The sequence below is a fragment of the Myiozetetes cayanensis genome, unplaced genomic scaffold (assembly GCF_022539395.1).
Source record: "Myiozetetes cayanensis isolate MyiCay16 unplaced genomic scaffold, myiCay2020 scf3, whole genome shotgun sequence".
Lineage (NCBI taxonomy): Eukaryota > Metazoa > Chordata > Aves > Passeriformes > Tyrannidae > Myiozetetes > Myiozetetes cayanensis.
Window position 1 is genome coordinate 67055996 of NW_026087521.1, and position 25119 is coordinate 67081114.

The 25119-nt window shown below is 40.2% G+C and overlaps 1 protein-coding gene across 10 annotated transcripts in view; it reads right to left on the minus strand.

Annotated features, from left to right (window-relative positions):
• The window catches only part of CALD1 (caldesmon 1), a 269935-nt gene that overhangs the window by 13422 nt on the left and 231394 nt on the right, over positions 1-25119 (minus strand). For 8 of the 10 annotated variants that reach the window (XR_007629896.1, XM_050323371.1, XM_050323368.1 and 5 more), the window contains 6 exons: positions 21316-21462; positions 18614-19598; positions 17872-17955; positions 12805-12953; positions 7893-8148; positions 5056-5196 (listed from right to left, as the gene is read on the minus strand). Coding sequence is in view for 9 of the 10 variants with exons in the window: in XM_050323371.1 (XP_050179328.1) it covers positions 5056-5196; positions 7893-8148; positions 12805-12953; positions 17872-17955; positions 18614-19598; positions 21316-21462 (1762 nt within the window). In the remaining variant the exon portion in view is untranslated. The remainder of the gene's footprint in view (positions 1-5055; positions 5197-7892; positions 8149-12804; positions 12954-17871; positions 17956-18613; positions 19599-21315; positions 21463-25119) is intronic. The other 2 variants (XM_050323374.1, XM_050323375.1) reach the window with 2 other exon arrangements.

Sequence of the window (25119 nt, forward strand, 5' to 3'; positions counted from 1 at the left end):
TTAAGCTTTTTCCTGCTGTCAGCAGCATCTGTGCAGAGTGTACCAATTTATTCCAGTTTACCTACAAGACTACAGGTGCTGCCATCAGCACCAAAAATCAGTGAAAAACAAATGTCACAAATACTATTCTTACCACTCTATTTTCCCTCTGCTGCAAAGAGTAGTTTATCTAGGAAGAACTGATTGTGTGGAGCCTAATTATTTACACTCACTGCACCAGTTGTCAGGTATTGAGAGCAATAATGAGATATGACAAGACAAAAGAAAAAAAAGGTCTCAAGTCTATCTTCTGGCTTAGCTGTCAGCATTGCCTTGCAGAAAGTGCTGGCTCTCACACTGGCCTGTGTTTCCCAGCCTGCTGTCATTGCTTCCTCCCCTCCATGCCTAACTACTTTTGCTTTTCTCTAGTGGTGGAGTTCACCAAGAGGAGACTTAGTTTTGAAATACCCTGTTCTCTCTTAACCTACAGAATAGTTATACAAGAAGTCAGTAACCCTCCTTCTCAAAGAAAACGTGAGGAATGACCTTGTCTAAAAAGCAAAATGAACAAAGTTTATTCAGGACATCTCCTTCCTTGAGTGCAGCACCCTTTGCATGAACTAAATGAAGGAAAGGGTGAGCTAGAACCAGTTGGAAGAGCAGCAGAGGATGTTCTAGTCTTTGTCCTTATTTTAAAAACTAACAAGATAAAGGGCAAAGGTTGAGCAGACATTTGGTGCTATTGCTGCCCACAGGGACTCCACACAGCCCCGAGAAATCCAAGCTGCTTCTGTCCCTGAGCTAGTGATGAACTTGGTCTGCATTCACTTTGCATGCTTTCTCTTCGCTTTCTCCTCAGAAAGGACCAGTCCTCATACTATCACTGAGAGGACTCCATGCTGTAGCAGTTGTGCTGAAGAAGTGTCTCAGACTTAAGGGAAATACTGTATTTAACACTTAAAACAACAGGAGTTGTCAAAACTGTGTAGGCTGTGATTTATTAGAGGTCAGACTAGATAATCACAGAAGGTCTTTCTAAATATAAGCAGGTATGTATATTATAAGCATATGTCTATGTATATTATGTTTTTGTATACCTAAATTTTTATATGTGCATCCATGATCCATGTAATACATGGAGATGAGTTGCACACCTTGTCTCTCAATTCTGAGTTTGCATGCCATGCTAGTTCATGCCTTGCCTTATGGCAATATGCCACACTGCTTCTCAGATTATCTCCCTTTCCTTTGCTCTTATTCTTATTGTTCCCGAGTTCACTCGGGAATCAACATGCCCTACTTTCCTCATATAAGCCACTCCCAGGAACTTCTTTTTCTTCCTAAACACTTATCACAACATTATAAGGGACGGGGAAGGAAAAATTATGCTTTGCCAGATTATTATCCATAAGTCAGAATGTGCACATGTATCATATGGTATTTTTATACTGAGCCTCTCTTTTCTCATTAATTCCACCCACCCACCCACAATGGTGCATTTGGGGTTCTCACATGACTTATGACATGTCTAACAAGATGATACATTGATCAAGGGAGAAAACATATGCCAGATGTGTCGTGGTTTTGCCCTGGCTCAATTTACTTTTATACCCCTATACAATTACTATCAGTTGAGAGAAGGTTTATGCAGACAAAAAGAGACTGAATAAAAAAAAGTATGAGTATTTATTATTATTATCAAACTAAAACTAAAGAATTATATCTACAACAATTTTACTTAAGTAAAAGGTATTATGTATTTACAGAAGATACTTCTCCCCCCACCTCCCTTTATATCAGTTTAAGGAGGAGAGGCAGTCCTTTTCCGTTCTCGGAATTCCAGCTCTCTCTCTCTCTCTCCAGTAACTCTGCAGCACTTTCGTTGCAGCTGGAACTTCTTTATCTCTCTCTCATTCTGTGTTGACCTCCAGGGCTGGGTCTACCCCCCTCCTGGGCTAAAACCGAAGGCTGGGGGTTACCCAGGTCCTGAAGGGTTTCTTTCCATAGGCTTGCAAGGGGACACTTGCTTACTATGGATCTTCTTCCACAGGGTTACAGGGGATAATGGTTTAAGAGTTCACCCCTGTTTCCCTATGAAGGTCCCTCCCCATGGGAGAACAGTCCTTGATTGACTTCTCGGCATGGGTCTAGTCTGGATCCTACGCGTGGATCCCAACATCCTTACCCGAGCCGTTCCTGCTCCAGCGTAAGGCTCTCTCATTCCCCTCAGGGTCATAAATTTTCAACATCCCTACCCGAGCCGTTTTCTGCTCCAGCGTAGGTTCTCTCAGGGTCACAAATCTCTAGCACCAGCAGCACGGATCCCACACATGGATCCCAACATCCCTACCCGAACCGTTTTCTGTTCCAGGGTAGGTCCTAATTCCCATCAGGGTCATAAATCTTCAACAGCAGCAGCATGGATCTCTCACTGAGATCCCAAGCTTATCTGAGCCGTCTCGCTCCAGTATAAGCATCATCCCCTTCGAGGGTCACAGAGTCTTTAACAGGACTGTGCCTCATCCGAGCCGCTTCTGCTCCAGCATAAGGCTTTCTCTCTGTTAAAGTCACAAACCTCTGGTGCATCCACAAGCTCCTCTGTGAGCCGCACAGGGGGTCTTTTCACCCCAACAAACTTTCATAAGTGGCAGGGTTTTATTTTTCAGTCTTTACCCTGCTGAAGGGAGGGAGAGCGAAAGGGAGGAAAAAGCAGCTCTCCCCCCTTCGAACTTTTCTTCTCTCTCCTGTTACAGCTTCAGCTGCCAGTTTTGACCTTGGAAGTCTTGTTATCTCATGGCTGGAATTCTTCTGCAGCGGTTTCTTGTCTAAGCAGTTCGTCTTTTAAACCTTTTTTTCTTCACTCTCTCACAAGAGAGAAGAGAGGCTTCAGTGCTGCACCTGCCCCCCCCGGCCCAAGCCGGGGAGGAGGGGGCCTTGGCCCTCCTCGGGCCCGCTACCCTTCTACATGGCTGCTGTTCCTAATTTCAACTGCGCAACCAACCTTCTCTTCCGTTTTCTTAAAGATGTAATTAGCAAAGGCGTCACTGAACTTTTTGATTGGTTTTTTGTCCGGAAATCACCTGGACAAAACCATCCTCAGCCCCAGGGATGGGCTGGTGGGCAAAACAACGACACAGATGCTTTACAAATCAAAAGATAACTTGGGCAGTGCCACAGCAGGCAATGAGAAAGCTGTGAACCAACCAGGTTAGACCAGACTGAGAAGTCTGTCCAAACTCAAGGTAACAAAACATACTGTCTTCTAATAACTGGATTTTGACATCAAATTTCACATCAGGCTATTAAACTGAGATTATTCTCTCCTCAGCTATTAACCACAGAAGGCCAAGAAACAGTTTAGAGTGTGAACTTCTACAGCATTACATATCTACACTGACCACCCACAGACACTGGTCTGGAATTACATATCAGGTATCACTGATTTCTCAGAGAGAGAAGCAGAGAAAATGTGTAGTGTTTTGTAACGATTTCTGCCCAACAAGCCATAAAAACCAGCAGCAATTATCATTTAAAAAAAAAAAAATTGTACCTTGAATGCTTAAAGATATTTGGAAAATTTCAGCTTTCCTTTAAAAAGACACTTAGTAGAGTAATGCAGCATAGTCCAAAAGTTATATGAAAGCCCTTAAACTCCTGCCAAATCCAGGTTTTTTTCCCACTTTCCCCAAAATATGTATGTTTCTATTTTGTGTTTTCAAGTACAATTTCCTCTATTCTGAGTCTTCTGTGAATAAAAGCTCCAAAGGTACATCATAAAAAGGCATCTCAATAAATGAAAGAAGAAAAGGAAGCCCTTCCAGGAGGGCTGGAAAGAAGCTGTATATTTATAGTGTCTGTTACCGGCATTATGTTTAGTAACCAAAATGGCATCACTGGATTTATCTAACAGGAAGTTGTGAAGCTTGGCAGTCTTCATTTACAGCTGCATGTATTCTGGCCTAGTATTTCAGGTTCAAACATGTCTTAAAAGTCAAAGGCAAGTCCATTCAACAGTATTTGGACCCAAAACAGTACAGACCTGAATCCCCCAATTAGATCAAAGTGTACGTCTTTATGAGTGGAAAAGTAATTTTGATCAAATGCAATTTTTCACTCAACAAATACAATTCTTAATCTCATGGAGATCCACTTAATGGTTCAATGAGCTCCTACCTGATAACCTCCTGCCTGATTCTTTTCTCTCCTAGTTTTCACTAAGCAGCCTTTTTTTGACAAAGAGTTTGAATTCTTAAATGACTAATAACACAAGATGACAAATGGGAGAGATAGTTGAAAACAATGAATAGATCTGCTGCTTGAGCTAAGAAAGCAACTGAAATGAATACTAAATCAAAACTCCCAATAATTTCAGCAGGGCCAGGATTCCTCTTCCATGCTGAAAGGCCATTTAATTGATTCATCCCACCTGCAATATAATATAGGCCACAAAACACCATTTAGAAATTCTTCAGCAACAGAAGGGTGGGGTTTTTCTTGTTATGTAAGAAAACTGAATCCAGCCCAGTACTTCTAGAGGTTACTTTTAGGGAGATTAGACATAAATTAGAACTTCCATATGGGTCAGTTTCAATTAATGATGATTAGGCTAGATATGTTTAAATCAAAGTAATCTGGTAAGGAAGCAAATAATTGTGGATGTGGAAGGAGTGAGAGAAGGTTTGTGACTGAATGATCTTAGAGGTCTTTTCCAACTTAAAAAATTCTGTAATTCTACTCCAGTTCACAAGGCACTCCTATAATAAATTAATATTGAAAAGCAATACAATAATACAGCTCTAAGTATCCCAAATAATTTTCTCTTGAAGGTGAAGATCCTTTTTGGATATTTTTCATCAACAAGAACAGATAACTCCCAGTCTAGACTCTATTTTCAGAAAGGATCTCTAATTTTCAATCATCCCAATGAATGAAGTCTTTCAGTGAAAAGTTTCAGTGCAAAGCATCTTCCTAGGTCTGATTACAAGTATTTCTACACTGCTCTAATGTTTGGCTGTTAGTTTGGACTACAAATCTCATTATTTTTTATGTTCATATAGATGTTAGTGAGGAGGTTACCTTTAGAGATGAACCTTTAGGACTGAAACATTTAAATGGTTTCTTGTCTTCAGATACACCATCTTCTGGTATCTTTTGACGCTTCTCAGCAGCTTCAGCCCTTCTTCTTTCAATTTCTTCCTTCATCCTCTTCTTTTCCTCCTTAAAAAATATGAATGGTTACTTTTTCTTTCAGAAACTACATCACCATTGCAGGGCTGTTGAGTCCTGCAAACCAAATTTTCTAAGAACAGACTTTCATGCCAGTTGAAAAAGTTCAGTGACCTGTCCAAAATCTATAAATGCATTAAAGCTAATTCATCTCAGTATTGAGGGTGCCAGGAAGACAGCTAGTCTGTGCTGCTTTACTGTCTCCTCACAGCGAAGTCACCAAATATATTGTCATATAGTGCCACTTAAAGAGAGAAAAAAAGCACATTTAGACTCAAATTAAGTTTCTCTGTATTTTCATGTATCATATTGGTACTGTTCTTCTGTCCATCTACTCTGACATTTATTGCACCAAGGTTAATAATTCACAAGAAAAAATCAGTAAGTGACCAAAAAAATTAAGATTAAATGCTTACAGTTTTCCCTTCACAGAATCACAGAATCAGCTAGGTTGGAAAAAAACTCTGAGATCATCAAGTCCAACCCAACACCACTTCGTCTACTAGACCATGGCACTAAGTGCCACATCCAGTCTCTTCTATCACCTCCAGGGACAGTGACTCCACTACCTCCCTGGGCAGCCCACTTCAATGTCTGATCACTCTCTCTGTAAAGAACTTTCTAATGTCTAACCTAAACATCCCCTCTCAAAGCTTAAGACTGTGCCTTCTTGTCCTACTGCTGATTGCCTGGGAGAGGAGTCCGACCCCCATCTGGGTACAACCTTCTCTCTCAGGTAGTTGTAGAGAGTGATGAGGTTTCCTCTCCCCTTGGCCAGGTTAAACAACCCCAGCTCCCTCAGCCGCTCGTCACGGGACTTGTGCTCCAGACCCTTCACCAGCCTCACTGCCCTTCTTTGGACACAATCCAGCACCTCAATATCCTTCCTGAACTGAGGGCCCAGAACTGGACACAGTACTCAAGGTGCGGCCTAACCAGGGTTGGGTAGAGGGGCAGATTCACTTTCCTGGTCCTGCTGGCCATGCTATTCCAAATACAGGCCAGGATGCCATTGGCCTTCTTGGCCACCTGGGCACACTGCTGGCTTATGTTCAGCTTCCTGTCAATCCAAATTCCATGGTTCCTTTCTGCCGGGCTTCTCTCCAGCCACTCTGTGCCCAGCCTGTAGCACTGCAGGGGTTGTTGTGTCCAAAGTGCAGGACCTGGCACTTGGCCTTTTTGAGCCCCATATAGTTGGATTCAGCCCATCTATCCAGCCTGTCCAGGTCCCTCTGCAGAGCCCTCCTGCTTTCTAGAAGATCAATGCTCCTCCCCAGCTTGGTGCCATCTGCAAATTTGCTAATGGTACACTCAATCCCCTCATCCATATCATCAGTGAAGATATTAAACAGGATTGGGCCCAACACTGATCCCTGGGGGACACCACTGGTGACTGGTCACCAACTGGAGGCAGCCCCATTTACCACCACTCTCTGGGCCCAGCCCTCCAGCCAGTTCCTAACCCAGCACAGAGTGTCCCTGTCCAAGTCATGGGCTGCCAGTTTTTCCAGGAGTGTGCTATGGGAGATGGTGTCAAAGGCTTGGCTGAAGTCCAAATATACTACTTTAAAGAGATGAGTTTTGCTTCACTAGCTACAAGTCAAACCAGAAGCCTTCAAACATCATCGTGAGTGCTGGTAAAGGGGGTTCTTGGCATCTATTGAGTTCTGTTGTAAAGAGCTTAATATATTAAAGAAATTGCCACTCAGCTGTCAGATACTATCATTATTATTCATTTACCATTTGTTTTCCAAACAACTGGGATTCCTAAATGATGCACCAGAGATTTGGAAATCCTATTTGTAGAGTCTCTTGGCAGAAGAAGTACAAGAAAACAGATGTGTTGGGTACTCAGTATTTAAATAGACAGGAATATCTCCCTAATGAAATCTAGCCCATTGTAACTATATATAAAATTAGGATTCCAGCTCATTTGCAGCAGACGAATTTTGACATGCACTTTGTAATTCAATTTACATAATGTCAGATACCCTGAACTCTGTGGCTATAACTCTTCCCCCAACATTTTGCATCCCCAAGAAAATAAGAAATTCACAACTATTGCAGATGTAATCTCAACTCATGAATACACATATTAGAGCCCTGCCTTTCCTGAGGCAAGAATAGTAAAATTTTTTTCTACCCTGCAGGACTGCATGTTTTACCCCAGGTCTTCCCTAGAGGACCTATATGATATGGTCACTTGATACCAAATACAGCATATTTGCAGTTAAACCTGAAGGTTAGAAAATGGGGTGATTTTAATTGTATTTGAAATCAAGGTGTCTTGCAACAGACCATCTGCTGATAGGAACTAAGAAACAGCAGTGTCCTCAATCCAGAGGACTCAGATAAAGGCTACAATTTAAAGCAAAGCCACAGCATCAATTCCCCATTCAGCAAATGCAGATTTAAGAATGAGAAGTACCTGTATGTTTGGGTTCAGTCTTGCCTTCCTCCTTGCCTTCACATGCTCCTTCCTCACCTATAAGCCAATCTCCTGTGGCCTCATTCTGCCCTTTGGTTAAATACAAGCCCATCGGCCTTCAGCCCCACCAACTTCTTTTGCCTAAAAATGTCTCTGCAGACAATGCCACAAAGAGGCACCAACTAATTCAAAGATAGTGCAAGTATGGTAGTAACCAGGGAATAAAACCCACATCTAACACTTCATACTTTATATTTACCTCTTCTCTGACTTTTCTTTCAGCTTCCTCCTGCTTCTTCTTCTGCTCCTCTTCCTCCAGGATTTTCCGGCGCTCCTCCCTCCTTTTCTTCAGTTCATCCAGCTCTGCTGCTGCCTCCTGCTGCTTCTCCTTCAACTTCTCTAGCTCCTCATTATCATTCTCACCTCGACGACGGCGCTGATCTTCTAGCCGCTTTAGAGCCTCGAACCCCGGCTTCAATTCCTCAGCATTTGTAGTCCCTCTCAAACTGGAGCGTCTGGGAAAGAAATGAAAGGGAAGGTGATGCACCATGTGCTTTCCTTTCCTGTCCAGAGCCACCCGCTGCCATGTGCTCACCAGCAGCATGAGAGAAGATATTTCCTTATAAGACCTTTTGCTCCTAGCAAACTATGAGAGGCCCAAAACATTTTCATCCGGAGTTAGTAGGCTGGGTTACTACAAGGAAAACCTCTCCCATCTGCTGCCAATGAGGAAGGAGTGTCTCATATGCTTGTGTGCACACAGGAGCTTCATCAATCTGCCCAAGAACCTGTGCCACCTCCATTTTTAAAGAATTCAATAACCGAAGTTGAAATACTTAACATCTCTTGAAACTTCAGTAAGAGGTATAATATCTTATCAGCATCCCTACTGTAGACAGCAAACTTACTGTTCAACAACTCTGCTCTGCAGTTCGCATACAGAGGAAACACTTCCAAAATCATATTGCACTTCATACACAAAAAAAAGCAAAGGAAAGTCATAACTAACTCCTCACTGCTGTCTTTAAATTGGATAAATTTACATATAAAGACCTCACAGCAAAAATATTATGCTGTGTTCTGCGTAATAAATGATGCACGAAACCTTTGCTTTTAAAGGCAAATATTTTTTATAAGCCCTCTAGAGAAAGACAAGCATCTTTGGGGACAGAACAAATTACTTGACTCACGGAAAATAGAAGGAAATAAGAGAGGGGCGGAATGTTACAGTTTCAACAGTGTTTTAAAAAAACCTAAAAAGTTTCCTATCTCATCTACAACACCTAACACTTCAAGTGTCCCAGCACATACGAACAGAAAGGTTCACCAGAGTTTTTGCTGATGTTTTCTAGGAAATGTATGGCTTTTTAATAAGAAACTGGAAATTATTTATTAATGGTAACTTTCCACAGGAGAAAAATAGAAGTTTTCCAACCAGTTGTAATATATGAGACAGAAAGAAAGAACAGCAAAGAAACCCAAGCCCCAAACCTAAAGAATGTGCATAGGTGAAGTGCATACTTTCAACAGAGTCAAACAACATTGCTTTGTTAAATAACTATCACATCAGTGTTTAGACAAATGTCTGCTCTGTGAGTGTGTTTAATGTTACAGCTGACAAGGAGATAGGTTACTAAGGGGTATCAGTGTGCTATTCACAAGAGACAGAAAGACAGAAAAGAAAGATACTTACTAAATACTTTTAAAAAACTTTCTGTACCGCTGGCATCCAAAAAAATTGGATATTAATGACTTCATTAATGCAATCAGTGTTGCAGAGTACAATACCGCAAGACAGTATAAATCAAACATTCCAACAATAACTGTTAGAGATGACAACATGAAGAACACATATCATATAAATTTGCAATCCAGTGAATTACACCCAATCCTGGGAAGGTGCTCATCATTCAGATAGATGCAGCATCCAGACGGAGTTAACCATATAAAACAGGCTATAGATCAGAGCTGAATTATTTGTGGTTTCAAAATAGTAAAATCTACTAACACAGAGTTCTCTGCTCCCACATGATCTTACTAAATTGGATGAAATTTGGTTCTAGCATTGCATGCATGATTTGGGAATTTTATCACTAAAAAAAAATATAGCAAATAGCAAAACTCATCTGTTTCAAGCTCAGTATGAAACACTGGCATTTATTTTGCAATGTATTTACTTGGTTTTAGAAAGTCTTTTCTATGCAAGAATATAACATCACAAAGCAAAGCTAAAGAAAAAAAGTCCCAGAGGTCTGTAAATGTGTTTACCTCCAGCAGTCTCATACCTGATTTTCTAACCTAGATTTTCTAACTAGAGTTAACAAGTACATAATTTATATTTCCCTAACATCACATTATCACAATCCTTTTCTGCTGCACTTTCAGCCCTGTGGTTTTTTGCATTGCAATCATTTAAACCATGAGAGTAGAACCACAAGACCACCCTCCATCATAAGTGTCAAGTTAAAATAAGTGACCATGAATAAGGGAGCAAAGTCCAATTACAGAAAGAAACTCTTGCCTTTTTTAATTTAAAAATAATATTGAAGTATGATTTTGTGTGGCTACCCAGACTGAAATATCTCTGATTCAGTTTGCAGAGATACTGAGAACCTAAAATGTTCCCTGAGCCTCTACAAGGCACTAAGTATTCCTAAGGATCCAGTGCACCTAAAGCTGCACAGGACATGAGAAATCCCTGGCTATCTTAAGGCTTTCCTGCTTCATTACAAAGTTGTAGACTCCATAGCAAACAAACCCAGGAACCTCACTTTTTTTTTCATTGCCTCTTGTCTCTGAAGTCTGTGTTGCCAACCCACCAAGACCTGCATGCTTTGGGTCCAGAAAGATGCAAGAGATCACTTCTGATGGATAGTGATCTCCATGGCAAGGGCAAATACTTGACCTTCAGAATTAAGAGAATGAAGAATGTAACACTTGCCAAGATCCATTCTGTTCTACATCAGTACAGAAGTCCTCAGTAACTTCAGTGCAGATAGCCTCAGTGAAATTAACAGCTACTCTCAGCTTTCAACTGATAGAAGCCAATTGCAGAATCTAGTGTTAACAGTTTTGTTTGGAGACCTCAGATGATTATTTCGGCCTCTTTACAAAAGAGGACATTTAAATTTTCTAGCTTATTTTATTCTTATGCTGCTCACAGGACTACTGATTCTGCATAATTCAAAATAGCAAACAATAAATTGGCAGTAATTCTCCTTATTTTCCTCCACTTCCAAATGCTCTGTTTTCAATGCTCTGTTGCCTACTGTTGACATTGTTAAATTAGCACTGAGATGCTGAGTGGAGGAAGAGTTTTGTAAGCACCTTTTTGGTGCTAAGAAGTGAAGATGATTGCTGCTTTCAGACAAGGAGGAAAAGGAAAGAAGTGGTTTGTGGGAGCCAAAAATGTCAGAAGAATGTGAAAAACAAATGTTACATCATATTTAAGACTTTTGCAGTCCTGTATGAGAATAGGGAGGGAGGCAGGTAAGAGGAAAGATGGGAGGGGAAAGCCATAAAATGGGGGTTTATTCTGTACTTCTCTTACTTGTCGATGTAGACAAAAAGATAAAATTTTTCTTTAGCCTCCACTCCCCTATTTTGTTCTCAAACCTCACCACTGAGAATTAGCCAAGTTACATTCTTTCTAGCTAGAATTGATATGTTCATGTTAAAAAGAAACAAACAAAAAAAGAAACAAAAACCCAACAAAAACAATCAAACAAAACAAACCAAAAACCAAAAACCAAACCAACAAAAACCCCAAAACCCACAACAAACACAAACAAACAAAAACACACCAAAAAAACCCAACGAAAGGCAGTTCCAGACAAAGCCCAACTCTGTGGAGGCAGTTCCTTAGAAAATAGGCCAAGAGCCCTAATTCATATCTAACAACCCAACAAACACTGGAGCCTCTGCTGATGTTGCCAACCCAAGTCTTTTACTCAGCTAATAAAAGGTTACTAAACAGGCTTATTTCCACTTCTGTGAAACAGAAATAGGAAAGTAAGGAGTGAAAGCTCAAATCCACATGTTGCCTCTGATGCCCATATCCCGTAGGAAGTAAAGCAAATGAAAACACAACAAAATTAATTTTAGAAAATCATTCTTATGCTATTGATGAGGCCATGAAGCAGGACAGTTTTGAGTAAGGTCAATTTCCTGCTATTCCATCTCTGTCTTTTGACTTTAGGTCAGGGTGTCTCCAGGGTATTTTGAATTGCATTTTATTTTGAGAAAGTTTGCTTTTCCCGGAAGAATCACAAGGGGAGATACAATAGCAAATCCCATCTGCCATGCACAGATTTCTCAAAGTGCCTGGACAGTTTAACCTTTTCTTTACCTGTGTCTATGTAGGAGGAAGAGAGATGCAGAAGGAGAAAAATTTAGATTTCTAACCTACTCATCCCTGGGTTTCTGCTAAAAGGAAGAATTTAATTTCTGCTTCATGTATCCCCTGCTTTTAGGAGGCAGGAAGGATCCTTTTAAATTAAATATTCACTACTAATTTGTTTACCTTCATTGAATTGCCCAGTGTAGCCATAAGGCAAATATTTCCTTAAAAAGAAAAATAAAAACCAAACTCTGGTCCAGCTTATAAAAAGGAAAAAAAGATAAAGAAAAAAAGAATATTATCACCTAACTGAAAAAAACCACTCTTCTAGAGAAGCCATTAATTTCAAGGTTTGCCTTGAAATCAAGAGAGAAGTTCTTTCAGGAGTTGTCACCAGGATTGTGCTTCATTCTGCTACACAGAGTCTAATTAAAAACAGATGGGTAATTGGAAATAGGTTACTAAAGTAAACGTTGAGATCTGACCAAAAAAATTAGAGAATATAAAATCTGGGTTGTCATTTCTGGCCTCTATGCAGATATTAGAAACAAATGAGTAAGGAAACCCACAGCAAAGTGAAAATAAGACACTTGTCTCTACTGAGGGAGCAAGGCTATTGAAATCTGCTTTCTGTACTTCATTTTGTTACTGCAACAAGATGGGGGTAGTTGTTAGAAACCATATACCTAAACCCAATGAACGCCTGAGTCTCTGCTGATTTTTCCAATCCAATTCCTCTACTCAGCTGCTACAAGGCTATTAAGCAGAGACCCAGAGATGGCCCCCTGCTCTGCTATAACACAAGCAAGCTCAATTCTTACTTGAAACTTACCCGAAAGCATTCTCAGTAGATTTAAGTTTTGGGGCAGTGAGTTCACGTTCTCCATTCTGTGTCTTTTGTTCAGGAACACCCTTCTTATGATCCCAGACACTTTTCATTTCCTCTTTGGGTGCTTTTCCTTTATCTTTGTCATCTTTTATCTGTTCAGGAGATACCATAAATCACAGAACAAAACACAAGAAACAAACAACAAAAAAGAAGTCACAATAAGACATTCTAATTAACAGCAGAGAAACAGATTTCTTAGTATTAATGGGAACTCTCTTCAAAATGTTTATGTGCTTTATGGCAGAAGTAGTCTGTAAAGCTCTAAACTGTGATCAACCATCGCTCTCCTGAGTGATCAAAGCCTCTTGTATAGCATTCTGTGAAAGTGTTTGTTGAAGCCATAGGACTGTGCTACCATACTAATTTATTCTGCATCTGCATCCCAACTCTCTTCCCTTCCGCTGCAACACCACTCACCTGTTCCCTTTTAAGATTCTGGGTTGCAAACTCTTTGGGACTAAGCTTGTGCATATAGTTTCAGTACAAGGTTTAGGGCATTGGTGCAATATAAATAACACATAACTCCACTGATTGTCAAGCTTGCTTGACAAAGTTCAAACTCTTTTTGGTGCCATAGCACATCTTCAATATTGCAAGAATAATGGCCAAAACACAAAATTCTCTTTGCATAAGACTAAAGCTTACTCTAACAAAAAGGACAATCCTACCAGGAGCTAGTCATGGGTAGTGTATCAGACATGAATATTTCATCCTATGGAGAAGCAAACGCTGCAGAAAATGCTAGAGTAAAAATTCCCTTTATCCTTCCAAAGCTTTGTCCTAGAATTCTTAATAGTAATCCATTAGTGCATGGATTTCATTCTCCAGAATTCCTTCAGAGTTATGAGCTTGAAGTATTTATCAATACCTCAGATGACCAGATACCAGCATGCTGAGTCATGATTAGATGCTGTTAAGAGGAGAAAGTGGACTGATTTCTTTATTCTCAGGTAGAAAGATTTTCACTCAGCTAGTTAAGACTACCAACCAAAATAGACTTTCAACAGCAGCAGATGAAACATGTACCTCCAAAACATTTATTTGCTTTCCCCAGCTCTACTATTTTGGCAGAATATTCTAGTTGGCAAGCAAGAAATACCTCCTGTGAAGAATTCAAATGGAGACCTTTAGAATATAAATACTTTTGTCCTTTAGGAGCCTGGCATGTTGCCATCCCTGTTGCTAACTAGAAAGAAAAAGAATTTGTATAACAGTTCTGTCTGTAACATAACTGCTTTTATGGTGTCCTAAGCTGCACCTTGAAATAAAAAACTAATATACACCCTCACCCTCAAATCAAATGAAATTTCTATCCTTTCTCATTGAAGAATGACTTCTGGAGGTGTAATATCTTTATCAACAAAGGATGAGCTCAGAGTCTTCAAAGATCCTCCTAAGGCAATGAATTAGGCTGTTGCTGAGTGAATTCCCAAAGTCAGTCTCTGACTTAAGCTGAGGCCAGTTTACTTGCTCACAGAAACAGATAATACCATGGTGGCACACACTGTAAGTGAGTATGGAATGGTTAAACTACTCAAGCAAATTTGACACTGGTGGGGGAGGCTGGACACAACTCACAGAGGCATTTGCTCTGTCCTGGGAGCAGGCAGCAGCAGTGCAGACTTTTCCCACCCTCTCCTGCCAACAGGCTTTAGCCGTGACCTGGCAGAAGCACCCTGACAGACAGGAGGGAAGTTCAGCTTCCATGACCCTGCATTCTTTGACCATGATGCTGTAACTGCTACAAGCGAGACCTTTATTACCAGCAGCCTCAAGGAATGATTTACTGTTTTCTAGGAGCTGAGACAACCACGGCTATTCACTGATCCTAATGAGTGCCAGCAGACAGTAACATCTTTTGGGTGTTCCCAAATTTGGGTGAGACTGTAGCTAGTGATCACGATCACAGAAAAAGAAAAACAAAAAAAAATCTCTGTTGCCGGTTAGCAGTCTTCTAACCCTTCAGTCCCAGTCAGCGTGATACTGAAACTGGTTGTGTTGATTGTTGCAGAATTTCTCATGCCAGGATGTCTGTGTTGGGATTTTGAGAGCATAGGATTTCCTTGGCTGAGATTTTCATCAAGACCTTTCTAAGTCTTATTAAAAAGCCAACACTTCCAGCCGCCTGATGCATTCAGGTCCACTGGGGAGGGTCATATCTCTTGCATCTTAATTGAAATCCCTGAGAAAACGAATATTAAAACAATATAGTTTGAAAATTAGTAGGTTAGGAAATAGTATTTCAGAAGCCAGTAGGATTTATGATAATGTGTCTGCATTCGAGAAAACCATTAACACAACTTGGCCTCTTTATTCAAAAAGATGGTAAAACAGGATATTACAGAAAAATTTCACAGCTTTTGGGTCCAATCCTTCTCCTATTAATTTTAATGTCAAAATAGAGATTGATTAGCACAGAAGAAGAAACTGTTGCATCCTATTCCAAAGGCAGGAAACAGAAGAAGTTCTTTCCCTTGTCTCACTGCTTCCCTAAATTACAGACTAATTCAGATTCTGCTGAATTCAGTAAAAATTACTACGCAGTAGTAATTATTACACTGACTCCACATGGAACAGACGTGATGTTACCTGAATTGAAACAGTTCACATGCTCTCACAAATCTTGATATCAATATAGAATATGACCAAGGGCATGTTTAGTGAATTTTCAGCTTTATGTATTTATATTTTAATCTTTCTCTACACTGCTTCTTTTCAGTTAGAGTTTTATGCTACTATTTGAGAGCTGAGATTTCTAAATCTGAGTTTGAACACCTTCAGACTGAGGCAAATCTGATACTGAAGTTGGGGTCATCTGCCAAATCTGATTCCTTATTTCAGCTCAGTTACTTGTTAAAAGTTACAGGGTTTTTTTTTAACTTTTTAACTTAGCTCAGTTACAGTTAAAAGCTGTGGGCATCTGGGTCTAAGGCTTCCATGTAGAGCCAACTACTATACCCAAATACCATGGGAAAAGCAACTGTTGCAGCACAAGCTGGAAGCAGGAAATACCGGGAGTCTCACATCATGAGAAAGCTTTTTCTTATGAACTTTTCAGGTCACTTTTAAGAAACAAAGAAGAAAATGAGACAAATTTTGCTTGCCAATTTGATCAAAATCTGAATTTTGAGGGCCAGGTTTTGATCACATTAAGAAAGAACATGTGCTTGTGTTGCATGAATGCAAAAGAAAAATCTGACTTTGTAGATAGACTGTATTGCTTCAGGATCTTATTCACTGCTGTCCTCTTAATTGCATGTATGCTCAGAAATAGATCTCATTGAATTTGTATGTCCTTGAAAGGGGGAAAGGAATGGAAGTGGGAGACTGATCTTGCCTTGGTTTGGAGTCCAATTTTGTCAATTTTTCTTCACAAGCCAGGAAGCAACAACCAAGATTTTCAAAACACTTTGAATGTTCAGTGTGATAGATACACTTGCAGAAGATTTACCTTTCACTGGATGGCTATTCAGCATTGCACTAAAAATTGGATTCTATTACATCGTCTCAGCTTGAGCATCCAAAGATGGAAACATTAAAATCACAAGTAATTTTTAGAAGTCTTACCAATTTCCTGGAATAATCTAGTCAGTGGGTAGGGTTTAAAAGCATGATGACAGCTCCAGTGAGAGTTGACCGAGCTCCACATAAACACAAGGAGGACAACTGTGTCTCAAGTTCCCCTCCAAAATCAAAGTCTGTGTTCAGTTACAGACTCCTTTTTACATTTACTTGTAATATTCAAAGACATAAGTGAATATTGGAAGCTAATTCTGTCTTTTGAACTCTTAATGTAATCCATTTCTTATTTTTTTGCACAGCTCTTACCTCTAAATTGGATTAAAGTGATTGTCTACTTTTTCTAGTACACTATTCTGAAGGTCTCATTTAACACTTCCCCTTACTAGAGTAATTTATTCTAGTATTGCCAATCTCTCTCCTGATTCATTAGGAACCTTTCTTCTAACCATCTTCATCACTTCATTTGTCTTTTCCATCTCACATGAAACTTATTCAAAATATACCTTGGATAATCAAGCCAGGCAATCGGACATAAAATCTGATAACATGATTTGCCTTCATCACTCTCTGAGAGTGAGCTAAGCATCTCCAGCATGTTCTGAATTGATCCAACATCTAAGGACTGGAGCTGACCCTCTTCAGCTTCAATGCTCCCATGCAACTGGGTGAACAGCAAACTGCCTGTTACTACATCTTTGTGGTGGGCCTCCCTTTAAATCCAAGTGGGTCCAAGCCTCTAAGGCTCTAACCAGTCTCAATGCCTAATTAGAATTGGGGGGTATTTTGAAACCTGCTGCAATGAACCAAAAGCACAGTTGCTACACAGCACTGAAGATGGCTCCTTGTGTCCAGCTGTAACCTGAAGAGTAAATGGTCCCCAGATCTTATTTACTTACCATACAGTAAAACATCATGGCACCAGCTCCTGTGTTTACAGTAGGAATGCAATGCAGTAAATTTTGTAGATTTTCTCTTTAAAACAAAAGAAGAATCTTGGGTATGTTGTTTATATAACAGGGTATTGCAGTTTTGGAGGAAGTCATCTGTTAAGGCAGGCGGCCAAAGGCCTAGATGATTATTATTATATTATTATTGTAAGAGTAGATTTCATTCACAGGGAAAAAGTTCACAGTAAAGTGAGAGGAAACCAAAGAAGGATGATTAGTTGATACTGTTCTGAAAAATTTATCTCTAGGGTGCAAACCATCCTTGTATAATTGATCAAACTGAGTTTCCTGCAGTATTTGTTTTAAGACAAACATGAATTGGTTCCAAAGCCACCAAAGAAAAAAATATTTAAGCATTTACTTAATTTTAAACACTTAAGTAGTTTCATCCCTATTTATTTTAGCAGAATTACACACATTCTTGAAGTGAAGCACCTGCTTAAGTACTTTGCTGAAGAAGAAACTTTCAGTTATAGATGTCCTACTTGTTTTCTTATCTCAAGTTTCCCTTCCACATTTAAACCAATGGTTTATGAGTTACCTGGTCTTTTCTGGAGGTAGGTTGGAGCTTCTCTTCTGGTAACTTTGCCCTTTTAGTTTCCACTCTAACCTCCTTTTCTTCCTCCTTTGTTTTTGGGTTTTCAATAATAACTTTTTTAATGCAAAAACATCACATATGTTTGCACTTCTGTTTCTCCACTGTGTTCATGTACCAATCCTGGGTGCAGCCACAGCTCCATCATATGCTGCTGTGCCCACATCTCCGTGTGCCACTGTGCTCCCTCCCTCTCCAAATTCTCCACCCTTTCAACCCTCCCCCTTCACCCTCTCCCGTTTCCCGCCCCTGGGCCTTGCTCCCTTGCGTGGTATCATGCTCACATGTCTCAGCAAAGATACCTCTCTTGTGATCGCATTTAACACACAACATTCCTCCAGGTGCTCATAATATTTTGTACCAATCTGTGTTTGCCTCCACCTCATGTGTGTTACTGCATTAGGCAGTTTATAGCAGCTGAGAAAAAAAGGTAGCGAAAAATCATGCAGAGGTCTGAACATGCAAGGTTGTCTTTGAGTGATAGAGTGAGGTCAGGCATGTTGTGCACTGAATTATTGGTAAGCAGAAAGAGCTTTATTTTTAAAAAGAGAGAGTGAGAGCATAAGTATTAGTCATTTCAATGCAGGAATAGATCTGTGAGGAAATTCCAAATCAATCTCTTTTTTTCTTGCATTACATTTCTCACAAACAACAGGTGTCTTAGTTTGGTGCAAAATGTTTACTGTACCTGTTTTCTTAATGCTTGGGTTTTTTCCTCTTGCACTTTCATCTCTTTTACCTGCTTATCCTCTATTTTCTGTTCTTCCATCTTTTGTTTTTCCTTTAATTTCTCTGCTTCTAATCTGGCCCTCTCCTCAGCTGCCCTCTTCTCTTCTTCTGCCTTAGCCCTCTCCTCAGCTGCCCTCTTCTCTTCTTCTGCTTTAGCCCTCTCCTCAGCTGCCCTCTTCTCTTCTTCTGCCTTAACCCTCTCCTCAGCTGCTCTCTTCTCTTCTTCTGCCTTAGCCCTCTCCTCAGCTGCCCTCTTCTCTTCTTCTGCCTTAGCCCTCTCCTCAGCTGCCCTCTTCTCTTCATCTGCTTTCTGTTTTTCCTCAGCTGCCCTTTTTTCTTCCTCTGCTTTTAACCTCTCCCTTTCTTCTGCTTCCTTCCTTTCTTCCTCAACCTTGTCCTCATCCCTAAGCTTCTCTTTATCTAGTGTGTCAGTTAGACTTGGTGTCTCTTCTGGCACAACATTTGTATCATTCTCTGCTTTGTGTTCCTCTGCATTTGTAGCTAGACTTTTTGTTTCTACTTCTTCTTTATCTGCGGATTTTTCTGCTGTCATGTCTATCTGATTTTCCTCTATGGGGACCTCCATTTTTTTCTCCTCCTGTACCTCCTCCTTGTCTTTTTCTTCTTTCTTTTGCTCTTCCCCATCTTGCCTCCAGTTGTTCCTTTGATATGATTTGGTAACTATTTCTGTTTCCTCAATCTCATAGTGTCCTCGGTGTGTTTCAGCCTTTTCCTCTTTCCCCGGGGTCTCATTTTCTTCCACATTGTTTACTTCTCTCCTGCTGGGCAGTGACAAGCTCCCATCTGTGATTGTGGGGTCAAGTTCCTTTTGACGTTCCAAGGCTTCCTGTAGACGTTTTTGACGTCTCTCCTCCCGTCTTGCCAGTCTCTCCAACAACGCAGCTTCATCATCTGTAGAACGCTTGGTTTCCTCTCCTGCCACACTACATAAAAGTGACAGTTTTGCATTAAAAGAAAAAAAAATCTTTCTAACAACATATACACTTCACTGTTTCCAGAAAAAAAAGGTTAATGTAACATCATTCCATGGTTTGAAGATACAACTTCAAATAGGCTACATACTTCAAAATTTTGCAAAATGGTTCCACGATTAATTTTGGCATTTCTACAGCCATAGGAATGCGGTGTTTCACAATATTAGAGCCAGGAATGGTTCCCTTTCAAGACAGTTCCAAGAGCCACTGAAGTTCCAAGGAGCCTTACTGACTTTGGTAGGCACTGGAATGGTCCCTGACACTTGTAGAACTGCACTATGAACTGCCCTGAAAAATTCACGCTTCCTCTCTGCATCCTGCAGCAGAATACTTGGAAGACCTTAGCTTAATTTAGGTGCTTCCTTCAGCTTGACCTGAGTTATATGTGTCTTATGCATAGCCTTCACCCTAGGCAACATTTTTGAAGATCCTACACAAGCAAGATACTTCCTGAGTTCAGTGAGTTTCTCTAGCAAAAAGAAGTTATTCCTGTTCCACAACAGCATTCACAGACATAGTCCATAAAGGGATAGTCCAGCAATTAATGTGCAGGGAGGTTGTGATTGTCTATAGAGGGACAATAAACTATTAGAAATCAGAGCACAGCACCTAATTTAAGATATGCTCTTCAACAGCTGTAGATATCAGGAATGCACTTCATTCTCAGTCCCTAGAGGTTTTCTTGACTCCTTTAAAATTCAGCTGTTTAATACTCATGTGTGCAGGTTTCTCTCCTCTTTCTAGTTTTTTTTATTCTTTCCTGTAGTCTGTTGTGGGAAAAGACTATAATCTATAATCAGAAATGTTGCTGTTTTCCTATCTATATCCATTCTCTTTGTCTTTGATAGAATGCTACTTGTGCTCAGTATCTATTAGCTTGATATCCCAATGTCTATTTCTGGTTTCTTCTGTCAGTTGTTATGGCCACTTGAGATCTAGGTATAGTATTTGAGACTATGTGAAACTAAACAAGTGATGGACAGACAGGAAGGCCAGATTTGGCCACTCAGCTTGTGACAAGTAGGTGGTGATATGAGTGATACAGTTTAGTGGTTTAGGAGTTACAGTGGTAGTGCTGAGCTGACAGTTGGACTTGATGATCTTAAAGATCTCTTCCAACCTTGATGATTCTGATTCTAAATGTAACCTCATTCCATAAACTTTTCTGCTGTTTATAGCTGTATGACGCTGACAGTGCCAGATGAGTACTGTGGTCTACAGCTCACATCTACCACCTTGCAGGCATGTTTCAGCTGCAGCTTGAGGCCTGGTTGCCCACCTATCCCTTGCGCCTTGGTCTCACAATGTCATGATCTCTATTAGCAGGACAAAAGATGTAGTGGTTTGTGAGGCCAGATGCAGTCATGTCTGAGAGAATCTGACAGCCTCCATGAGCCCCAGCTGAATCACTCCATAGACAGCCTTGAGGACACACTGGATATGGGTTATGAGCATAGCCTGAAGCCCAGAGTCAGTAATGCTCCCACTTTACTGTATAGACACAACCAGGGGCAATCTTCACAATGTTAGGTTCTTCTTCAGAATAAGGATGGACAAACCGGGTACTTAAATTTTAAGTACCAAAGCAGACCTTTTCAAAATACTTCTCTACTCTGAATAAAAATTACCACTGACTTGTCAGTAAACAACACTAAATGCCATTTACCTGTTTTGGGCATTAACTTCTGATTTCTCTGTTACTTCTCCTGATAGATCTCCTTCTTCCTTTTGCCGCAGCCTCTCCTGTCGAGCCCGTCGGCGACGTTCTCTGGCGGCTTCTTCGTCATCATCATCATTTCTCTGGTAGGACAGCCTGCAGTAGAGCATTAGGGATAGGGAAATGAAGTTGCTATAGCATATAGGACACAGAAAAATTACAAAAAAAGTTTTCCAGAGCACAGTAAGCATGGCTGCAGTGGCTGCTCCATACGCTGCTTAGAAAATATGTAGTGAAGTTTGAGATGCACAATTTCAAAAGTTGGTTTTCTTTTGTTTTTCAAAAGTGAACTTGACAAAATAATCATAGTGAAGGTGGCAGCCATACCACACTGTCAGTTTGCTCCTACAAAACACCAAGACCATAAAACCCCAGCTCTGTAGCTGAGCAAGCATCCTGCTAGCTTACACCATGATCCTGCTGGAATGCTCACAGCAGCATTTGAGCAGACTATCATTCAGACCCACATAACTGAAACTGGACTTAGCCAAGCAGCTTTTCATTAGTCTCCCCCAAATGTCACATGCTGAAAATGGTGACAGTGTTCTAAATTTTAAAGACTAGAAATCAGGGAGACACAAGCATGACAACAGCTCTCAGTGGTTGGTTCTAAATGCCATACATCTGATACCCATAAAATTTTTGTGAGCCCAGAGCCCTGTCAGACTAAATCATATAAGATTGGTGCAGTGATGAAAGCCTACAGCTGAGAATTCATTGTATTCATCTAACCCATCATATTTAGTTTAGTTTCATTCTACTTGAAAAGGAGAGCAAGACCTTGCAATCCTAATAATCCTGTAGCCCATTCAAATCTTTGCTGAAGTGCATTATTACGGTGTGAGATAAAAGGAGACGCCTGCATTCCTCTTATCTTTTTGTGCAGGGAAAGTGAAATAGGAAGTTAACACGTGCCAGACCCAGTCAGAACACTAATTTACTTTGCTTCTAGTAGTGGTCTGATATGTCATGGTAAAAATGTCAGCTTCCTCACATAGCCACACATTCAAGTTAGCTGTACAGCCATGCACACAGAGAAAAAATAGACTTCTGCATCAAGTAAAACCAAGCGTTGCAAGGAATATTTTAACATTAAAAGCAACTAAAACATTTTGATTTAGCTATCAGTGAGATGCTTTGGGCCCAATCCTGTCCTTTAACCTTATTCTGATACTACTTTTCTCCTTTGCCGAAGATAAGATGGAAGTATAGGTTCAGCAGGGATTCAATTACCCAAATTTTACGTTAAGATTTGAAAATGTAAAACATGGCTGAGGCACTTGCCAGACCTAGAAAAGCATTTTCATCCTAATTGCACCAAAGAATTTGATTTGCTACATTCATGGTCTGTCTCAACAGCTTGCAGTCTTTTCTTTACAGAAACAACTCCTCTCAAGAAGAGTGAAAACCACGAGCAGCATGGTCATGAAGGATCACAGTGTGGAGACAAGAAAGGAAGCAGACAAAATAAAACACTAGAGGTGAAGCAGGGAAGGTAAGGAAAAACACTTCTTCCATTTGTAAACAATTTAAAGGAGGATCAACATTTCATTTAAGTTTAGAACAGAAATCATGTGAATACAATCAAAAATCAGTGGGGTCTTTAATTTGCAGAAGAGAGAGACTCTCTGGAATAAAACTGCATTAGCAAACTGATGACAGACAGACCATTCATTTACAAGATATTCTTGCTGCAGGAAGGCTATGATCTTTTTAGCTCTGAAGTCCAAATGTAAGGGCACAGGAGAGGGCATACTGCCCTGAGCCTGTGGCAGCTGGATAATGGCCATGACTGAGTCAGTTCCCAGTGCCTATGGCTCAGCATTTGTCTTTGCAGTGAGATCACATGAGGATGAAGTAGTTTATCCCACTCTGTACACATACGAACACTCCTACACAGCAAGGAGAACAACTGCTATCAAAAGTCTCTTTAAAATGCCTTTTTAAAATCACCAGTTGCTCATCAAACCAAAAAAAAAAAAAACCAACAAAACAAACAAACAAACTCTAGGCAAAAAATTCTCACAAAATGGTACCCGTTAAACAGATATGCATTTCCTGTCCTTGGACACTTACCACATAGATCATCTGTCAAGAAAACTGACAATCTTTCTCAATATGCTTTTAAGTATATCCACGGCCTTACTACCGCAAGTAGTGGTTTCCTACAGCGAGCAAGTACACTAGGTATGGACTCCATCCATTAGAATCACCTTAAATACTCATTTCTGTTCACCAGCATGGATGCATGCAACATGCACGCTAATGTGGAAACAGTCATATGAAAAAATAATTGCAATATTTTTAGAGATCTGTTTCATGTTTTATTCAGAATTATGTTAAAACTACTTCCCAGATTGTACTTTTACAGGCTGTTTTACTTGCCTCTGAAATAAAGGTTTTTCTGGAGTGGATGTGACTAGCCACAACTGACTAACAACAGTAGAGTAGACTGAAAATACAAGTTCAGGTTGGCTATGTTAATTAATGGGTTAATGACCACACCATGGGTAAACTGACAGCAGGATCATTTATGAAATGATTCAGCATAGTTACCCCAACTGCCATTGACTTTCCATGAGAAATTCAGTCATAGGAAAGAGGGTGCAAGTTAGGTAAATGCCATTTCTGCTCATGAAAAATACACTCTTCCGACTAGACTTCATCTCATCATCTACTCAATCCTCATGCACTGAGTTTGTTCATCCTAACTTGACTGGTTCTCTTTTCCTTAGCTATCAACATAACCAACTGGTTCTCTGCTGCCTGGTGTCAAAGTAATTTCACATAGAAAGTAAACTATGGGCTGACACATGAATTCATGCATCCTCCACTGGGAGTAGAAAGACTGATCCTCGCTCTCCCACTGTTACCGCTCTCCCTAGCTACCCTTCACAACTAAAATCAATCTGGGAGTTCTTTGAAGCTTATCTTTCACTTGCCTACATCTTTTGACATTCTTTAGAGTAAGAGTAAACAAATAATAAAAAATATGACCAAGATTTTAACTCTACATATCAGACAGATGGAAATCTGATAATCTATGTTGGCCTGTGCGGTTTCTCCACTCTTGGAGAGCAGCCTTGCTGCCCAGCATACACGTACTACAGGGCAACTAAATTAAACTAAACTTATATCCATTTGTCACTTCCATAGAACTGTTCAAATCTTTGCAGGCAAGTATCTCTCTACAGTTACTTGTTCCAGCTATCTCAGGCAATGAGACCACAACACAGCATGACCTCAAAGAGGTATGCCAAGCCTTCTGATGCACGAAAGCTCTTATTAAATATTCAGATGAAAAGATGACCTCTTGGAAACCATCCTATACCTCTTTATCAAAGATAACATGATCTCAGTCTCAACTTCAAGTAATAGAAAAAAAATCGGCTGCTTCTCCTGTTATTTTTCTCTGTGTTTCTGACGTGAGAAAAAGCTGTGTAACCTCTCTGCATTATTGGTAAGCTGTTCTAGTAAAGCTATAGTGCTAAGTCTGTCATCCTTCCCATATAGCACAACTCCTGTATGGGAGACTAAGTACCTCATCCATGTGAGAGAATAGTTCCCACCACATTAGGTAGTGATAACAAGTAACAATGGATGTTCTGTCCTACTAAGTAGCTAGGACAAATTTATACCTCCAGGGCTGAAATCCCAAACCTGCTGAAGTCAACAATGAATCTCCCAATTGAGTGAGTCTAAAAATATTGACCTCAGACTGAATGGGGGAACTCTACAGCCTTGAGGGGAAAA